General features: G+C 41.0%; 1 protein-coding gene across 1 annotated transcript; it reads right to left on the bottom strand.

Moving 5' to 3' along the window:
• Window positions 1-2667: 2667 nt before the first annotated feature.
• Window positions 2668-7895, bottom strand: T265_12956 (hypothetical protein; the record flags this gene model as incomplete). Its single annotated transcript, XM_009166445.1, has 5 exons — window positions 2668-2775; window positions 3334-3427; window positions 4530-4651; window positions 5579-5675; window positions 7732-7895. Coding segments are annotated over 5 exons (501 nt in total), but the record flags the coding sequence as incomplete, so codon positions are not given.
• Window positions 7896-8459: the final 564 nt, after the last annotated feature.

Genomic DNA, 8459 nt, shown 5'->3' with positions numbered 1-8459 from the left:
AAACTCCCAGAAAAATATCTCTGTTCCGCTCTTTCGGAGCTTCACTATCTGTTTGAAGTCATAAATAAGTCAAAGTGGACAGTCTAGAGCAGTCCATGCTGTAACACTGGTTTTCCTTCATCCACATCGGATATGTTTTCAAAACACACAAAGCCACTAATATCCAAATATGACTCTCGTGCCTTTTAAATATATGATGTGTAGATACATAGAGCTACAGTGGGAAATTCGGAACAAATTTCGTAAACCTTTTAGGTTAGGATGTCCACTACCAAACCGTTGAGATTACAGATAGTTAATGGGTTCACATTTGTTGGAAATGAATTCACAAGCTTAATCACTTTTCTGATATCTTAGGAAACTTGCGAGCTCTATGTTATGTTACATAAATGTTTCCGACGTTATTTTTTTGGGATTCGTCCACTATTTTACAGCATGGATCGCAATTGCCATCTAGGGTATGCAGCACATTGGCTCATTGCTCATGCTTATGTGTCACCAAGACTGTCGTTGGATCTCGGCCGTTCAGAAGAAGTAGCTAGTGGGCAGTCAACTGGGTTCACAGTGGGCAGGACGGAGAACAATTTTCAAGCAACAAAACTAATATGACTCATATAACTGCCTACAAGCGCCTCCTGACCTACTTCCGTCCTGCTTCCGGACACTGGCTACTGACAGAGGTATTTGAACTTTGCACACCTATCGAGTAATTGCATTGTGCGTCGGCTTAAAAATAGGTCTTTCTCCGGAATTGAACCCATGATCGTATGGTCTTTGAAATCTAACTAAACGGTGAACTGTTTAGGAAAGTGTCTTGTAAATTGCATCCTATGGAAATACAAGTCCCTTTTCGAAAGAAAGCAGATTGCACTGCTCCGCACAGTGATTCGGTGCATCCAGTGTTTCACGAACTACTAGGTCAAACGTACCGACTGAATTTTCCGTCGGGAAGCATATTTTATTGAGGTTAATTAAGTGTTTGGGAATGTCCTTAGCAAATAGCCATGAAATCTTGGATGCTTGATGAAATACACCTATAATGACGTCCTCCCAGCTTCTATTGGTTGATTTTTCTACATGGCCTGGGAGTGACGTCCATGAAAAAACCAACAGTATGTTGACACTGGTAAGAAGTGATCCTTGAGGGACTATAAAAGGCGGGTATCATCAGTATCACAGCAACTTTTATTCGTTACCTGTCACACTACATTATCCATTTGTTAGGTTATGTGAAGGTAGGAGCGTCCACATTAAAAAACAATAGTTCCGGCTAATGCCACTTCGAATCAAAGACGAAATTTTGTCAAAAGTATTTTGACGGAAATTTGATTGTGTGCTATTCATAGAAGGTGCAGTTGTGAAAATTGCCACTAGCTTTCTTTATTGCACGAACGACATTCTACGCTTTCCAAAGGCTATCACCTCTCTATTCCGTGCAATATCTGCATTTGGCTTACACGAGTCACAGTTTTTGAGAGGATTATGCTGCATAGATATACTTAAGAAATTCGGGCCATAAATATCAGTAACCTTAAAAATATCGCCAACACATTTCGCTACGTCGTAGCCCATCTTTTAATGTCTTACCTGAACTCAATGCATTATGAGCCCATATAAGGGAACTTCTATGATTTAGAATGTTTGAGATTCGGAGTAGTAGGGCCGCTAGTTATCCCGGGGTTATATATTTGTCCAAGTTTGCAACTATAACGTAGTTTGGCATTCTCTCTGCACATATGTGCTGGAGAACTAGTAAATGTAAAATATCCAAATGCTGTGCCGGACAGTTACTGGTTCGTCGTTCGATGAGTCGAGCACGCCCATCACATCACTCAAGCGTGAACACGTTCGCCTGGTCAGACGTGAAAATTCAGATGCGTCCAACGTGTTCGTGGAGTAGTAGGAATATTCTTCCCTCGCATGTCAGATGTCCCAGCAAGAGCTTTGGATATGCACTGCTGCCGTGGTCAGTACAAAAAATAATATAGCCTTACCAGTGAGGCATGTAACTTTGATAAGATGTGTCTGCTTTTCGGTGCGTGAAAACCCAATAAAACATATTAGCACTGCTTGTGGTTTATTATTTAACTGAGCAGCTTAGTTGCACATATCCAATGTGATACCAAGTGAAGTCACATGGGAAACGTTTTCAGTGTGGAAACCACAGAACCTCTAGACCGGAAAAAATGAAATCCAGAAGAAGCCGAAAAGAATGCTCACGTGGGTGCCAAACAATCAGAACAAAAACCGTCTATCCATGGGGTCGAACTACTATGCCGGCAGAGTGACCAATAGTACGTATGAGATGCGGTCAGATGTACGTTTCAACAATGCAACACTACTCTACCTAGGGTTGTTGGTTACACGCGCAGTTCCACTTTTGACCAGTAAACTTATGATGGGATGGAACGGGGGATGGAACGCTAGTGAGTAGGTTGCCCAGCGCAGGAGACAATGAAACCAGCATCGGGGAAACCACAACTAGCGGAATTCTGCTCAATAGATAATTATAGGATTGCTTCTGTGTCACTGCTAATGGTTTGCTGCCTAATTCTAAATTGAATCCTTTAAAAGTTTTGAGGTTTCGATATATTGAACGCATTGGTATAATGATTGAAATGATTTAGTCTCAAAGTGAGTAATGATATTAATGTCACAAAAACTTACCAAAGCGGTTCTACCATCAAAATGAGAACGTTCAAGTCCTTCAATACTCAAATCCTCCATTGGAAAGGCAGTTAGATTGGGTGCGTTGAATATCCGTCGTGCAACTTCCTGAAATCGACCATGAGAGACGATTAGGTCGTCCAAAACAGCCGAGCTTCATTCTCATTCGAGATACCTTACTGATGCGGGTCGAGTTTGGTGTTTCTGTAATAACAGTGCTTAAACGAAACTTGTCATCAAGGATGATTATCTGTAGGAAGCCTACGCAAGCCAACGGTGGTCTTTAAAATTAGATCCAAATCAACATGCCCGTAGGTGAACTTTGTAGTTGTAATTTTTTAATCATCATGCATACATACATACATCATACATATTTAAAGCAGGCGCTGTTGAAGTGCGCACAGCTTAGGAGGATTCCTCTTCTAAGGAAGTACTTGCGTACTGAAGTTCTGACTTGCACACTATACACAAGCCTGATTAGTTGGCTTCAGTTATTGGAAACACCGCACTTTGTAGACGTGAGTAATGTTACAAGACTGATCAGCTTTCTAATTGTGCAGAAACGTATCAATGTATACCGGTTGTTGAGCAGAAAATTTGTTAGTCTCAAAAGCATTCTTATCATTATCGTTGACTAGGCTATCAACCGAATTGCCAGCGACTTACCAGTACAGTTGGAAGAGTAAAGTGAAAAACCGTTTTCTCAACACTTCTACTGGCTGTTTGTAGCACAATTTTCTTTTCCAGACCAGTGGTTGTTCTAAAAGGATACAGAAGAATGTGGATTAAAAAGGGTAATGAAGTACACAAATGCCATTAAACACTGCTTTCGATAAAAACGGATCATCAAAGAAAACCAGTTTAAAGTGAGAGGATGAGTAGTTTTGTCAGTTAAAATTTAAAGGTGACAGACAAAATTTTCAAACGTCTACCAAGCAATCCTGCTTACATTTTACTAGTTTGATAAAGATGAAATATTCAGGCTGTTGTCAACTGCTTCTACTAGTCACGATATTGAAGGAAAAATGAGCCGCGTCCTACTCGTACTAACGAGGACAATCGCAAAATGCACTTCCTTTCATGTGATATGGTCAGGTTTTTTTGAATCCGAGGTTACTTTTGAGGATTTGTCAGCTAATAATTTTATTCATCTTGCTCTAGCATTTATAGGAGGAATAAACCTGTGTACACCATTCAGACGCTGACTCATTTTAAATGAATCTGACTGTATATTTTGTTGGAAGGCTGAGACCAGTTACAAAATCTGTGGACACCTACAAAGGACTGAGGAAAAGGACTGGATTCGTTCTCGAGACTATACTTACACCGTTAGGCTTCAAAGAGACCAGGTGATCAGATTCTGATCAGAATTTCGATGCCGACTAACCTTATTATCTAAGTGGTACATTAGACGGAGTAGTGTTTGTCGATAAATTAGACGGAAATTGAAAACAACACTTCCGGGCGCGCTGTATGTGGTAAGGTTGGTTGACGGTAACGTATACGCAGGTTGTTACTAGTTGTTTGGTCTCTGTAAGGCAAAACCTAAGTAAATAAATAAATTTCAACCAAATGATTAAGAACAATCGTATGAACTCAAATAAAGTCTTACTGCTCTAAGTGCAGCGCATTTCTACCATTGCTAATTAGTCCTAGTTGTTTAGAAGTAGGCAAAGTATTAGGGAGCATTGAATGAGCTCCGAGGAAGGCTACAAAGTAGTTTGGGCGATAAGTTTTAGAACCACATACAGAGGGAGGACATACAGCCTTTTAATGATATAAATTATTCGGTTGTCTTTTCCTCACTATGGTGGTTTAATAGCGTATTTGAGAAATGAATGCACTGCATGCGTTTAACTCACGCTGTAATGAAAACGCCTTTATCATTTTGTCCTAAATTAGGGACATCAGTCAATTTATTTCTTGGGGTACGTGGAGTTCCGTCTCTATGACGCAAGAACGCGTACGAACTTGAGGTTAGGCCCTGAAAAAAAGAGCACAGCGCACAGAGAATGTACTTGGGAGATTAGGAGATTAACAAAGGGGAGGAGAGAGGTTTGGATGCGGCCAAAGATGTATAAAATTTGCATCGTCGGCCAGGTTATTATTTTAACAAACTTTTGTCAATAAGTATTTCAAATGAAGAAATTTGAATTCGTCCGCGAGTAAAAAACTATTATCTTATTGCCTTATTGTCTTGTTGCTGTATGACCATGGCAGCATAACTAACTATGAGCACACGGAAACATAAAAACAGAAAAGACAACGAATGTACGCCGACATGATTGATAGCAGGAGTGTTATCACTCTGCACACCACATACGTTAAAGAACGTCAAATAATGCTGGTTAGCGGAGGGCAGTACGTTAATTTATCCGCAACATCATCCGAGACATTATTCGGTTGATTTCTTCAACCTTTTAGACCCGAGAACTTTTGTTAGCATCGCGTCTTCTGATTTTTCCAGCTAGCCCCGCTTGGATAACTTGGGTGGTATTATTACAGATCTACCTGTTTTTTAGGGGGAGGCGTGAAATAATTGCTAAAAAAACATGACATGCATTAGAGTTTGGGCTGGTCTTTAATTGCGGGATGAAAAACATCAAAGTATTGAAGAAACTTACTACACTGTTTTGGAGTTGTCGGTGATAACGCCTTACAGCGGATCAAGTTGCTGCTGCTGAAAGTAGAACTCAACAGGACAGCGGCACACTGCCAAGATGTTTCAGACTCGTAGATGCACGCAGTCTAGTCATAAAACGTATACGCCTATTAAATGTGTTTTGCACACCAGCTTCAAATATAATGCTCAGATCACAGTCGTTTAATACCCGCCCTCAGGGCAGGTTAATTATGTCTGATAGAGAAATAACGAATAGAGTCGTGACCGATATTAATTTCCGGTGCTTACCAGTGTATGGGCGATTTCATGCAATAATATCTCTTTCTGGCGTCTGTTTGGATAGTGTATTGTCTTCGAGCATACGCTGATTTGTGCCAAAATTGGCCTGAAATAGTGAAGAATTTAATAGTTAGGAAGGTTGGAGACGAATCATCACTAGCTTGCCCCAGAGACAAATCATAGCCACTGGAATCTTCATTGACTCTGGTGTACTTGCTTGTAATCCTGTGGTTAAAACATTGACCCTTCCTGTGTGTGTGCGTATTCACAGAGGCAACACTTTTTCTAACCTGAGCTAGCAGATGTTTTCGAAACAAAAAGATGGTTACGGGGAGGCATACACAGTTTGTTGTCACAGAATTAATCATGAAATGGATGAATTCAGGTGGTATTCAAACCATCTGAGGTTGACGTATTTTTAGACGTCAATAATCGGCACGTAAACCAAAGGTGAAAACAAAGTGTACAATTAAGACGTTAAGATAACATGATATTTAAGACATGACCGGAGTAAAGTTAGTTACATATGGAAGATGGTGTGTCCGTCAGGTCGCTGTTAAATAACTCTGATTGCACCGTGCTAATCCTGGTGTCATCGCTATTTCCTTCCCAACGGAGAGGTTTAGCATGAACCATCTTACCACCACTGCCCAAAGAAAATTGAAGCGTTATTGTGTGACTAGATTCAAATGAAAGATTCTGTTGGCTTAGGCATTTCATGTCCCAAATGTGCTTGGTTTTGCACGACGCGGTGTTCTTATCAGCTGATCTGAGAAGCTGATCCTTGACAAGGAAAACCGCTGGTCTATTTGGCCCAAGGAAGTGCTAATATATGTACACCGACACTTTTGTGAACGGTATAGGCTACCAGGTTGTCATTCTTCTCACTGACGCACTTGGGACTTTCTATGTCGTGCTCTGTATGTAGGAGTTAGAGAAAATGCAGAGCCTGCAACAAATCAGAAAGCAACGCGTTGAGCTGTAAGGCAATAGAGCAGTACTGTCTGGAAAAGTGATTCCACCGTTGATATGGGGTACACAAAAATCTCAGCGTCGAACTCACTGGGACATTTTGATTCATTGACCTAATGACAACCGATGAACTTTTGGCAACCTCTCGGCTTCTGAGTCTAATCCCATTTTTCACCAAATTCTCTCATGCATCCACAGGTGCTATAAGACTTAGCTATTCTTTCAGTGTGAGGACTTACTGGTTGGTGGATACGTCAGGTCTCTCGCCGTGCTGAAATAACTGAAACTTATCCCAAATTACCAGCCCAGAAATCGATAAAGAGAAGAACTTCAGTTTGCCCCAGTCAAAGACTGCGTTTTTATTTGTGCACTGAGAATTATCATCGACGCCATTCCAACTTCTGCATTGACTGTTCGCATTCGCCTGACTGCGATTGGTTCGGCACTTGACTGCTTCTTAAGTAACATGTTTATTGTCTGTTTGGAGTGCACTGAAACAATAAGAGCTTGCTGAATGGATGACCTTGGTCTTTGTTGATCTTCCAGTGTACGCTACTGAATTCTGATCATTGGTCGTCAGGCTTCCAGCCGAACTTGGACGGTTGTCGTTCATCCCTTTGCTTGGCACCTTGTTTCATGCTCTGCGTTCCTCCCATCCCTACACTATGGAAGGTAACATTTAGTTTGAAATTCACGTGTTATTTTGAAGCAACTAGTCAACGGTGTGACAGAAATAGTCTCGTAGACCACTTTGTGAGCCATCAGGGTGTCCACTTTGTTTAGCGTAAATCCAAGCGTATTCGGAATCACAAACAAAATTCTCGGGATTTTAGGCGTACTTGGAAGATGGTCTTTTGAGCAGATGCATACGTCAACTGTCTGATCAGCTCATATATATATATATATATATAATTATTTATTTATTTAATTATACGGGTCATGCTGCGCTTGTCCCAAAAGATTAGACGTGGGACTGTCAGTTATCTAAGTATAAATTTATTAGCGTAAGACAACCGTTCGGTGAACTACTACGTCATAAATGTAGGTAAAATGAACTTTTTCTATTATTTCGCAGTGCGAGATTTGTGGATTTCCGTCTCTACCAATGGAGTAGTTGGATATTAAGCCTGGCAGTCAACCTAGTAATAAAGTTTGGCCGCAGATGAAATAATTTTACTAAATTAACTCACCGGTCTGTCTGTTCATCGGCCACGCATACACTTGCGTATGCATCCGAAGTCTCACAAATACTCTGTTCGCCTGTTTTCATGATCACTAGTAGGTCCGTGTCGGATAATCCGACTCCCCGTGGGATAGTTACGTTCACACCCGCATCAGTACATATTCTGCATTCCTAAAAGTTGTAGAGAGCAAACAACAAACTGAGCCTAAATCTGGAGTCAGGAACTAAACTCTTTTGCGCTTAAGTACCCAAATGAAGGCTACTGCCAATTGATACGGGAAACATATAGATGCAGCTATTTCAAAGAGTATTCTAGACAGTCTGTGGTTCTACTGATGCAATATTTGCCTGAAACAGGCTCCGTGACCCACAAGTGCTTGTCATAGTAATCCTCCAAGATGTATGATATCTTAAGAAGAAACTTAAGCAATGAAAATGACCGATGTAAATGTCCAACGACCTTTGTTAGGGCGGAAATCGTCCAGATAAATTGCAACACCATACCTCATAAGTTGGCGGACGATGATGGCACAATGCGGTGATACGTATCTTCCAAAATCAATGAGAAAAGATCCAGATCACAGGTGTTTTGTCGAGCGGTGTCCAAAGCAGACTCAGGGTTTCTCCCATTTTAAAGCCCATCAGGCAGATCCAGTCCCCGGGCTTCCATTAGGCTCATACTATACTTGTAAACGTTTACTGTGATTCCAGCAATATTACGGGTTTATTTAACTC

Source organism: Opisthorchis viverrini, assembly GCF_000715545.1.
Source record: "Opisthorchis viverrini unplaced genomic scaffold opera_v5_27, whole genome shotgun sequence".
Taxonomy (NCBI): Eukaryota; Metazoa; Platyhelminthes; class Trematoda; order Opisthorchiida; family Opisthorchiidae; genus Opisthorchis; species Opisthorchis viverrini.
This window is presented reverse-complemented; position numbering and strand designations above follow the sequence as displayed.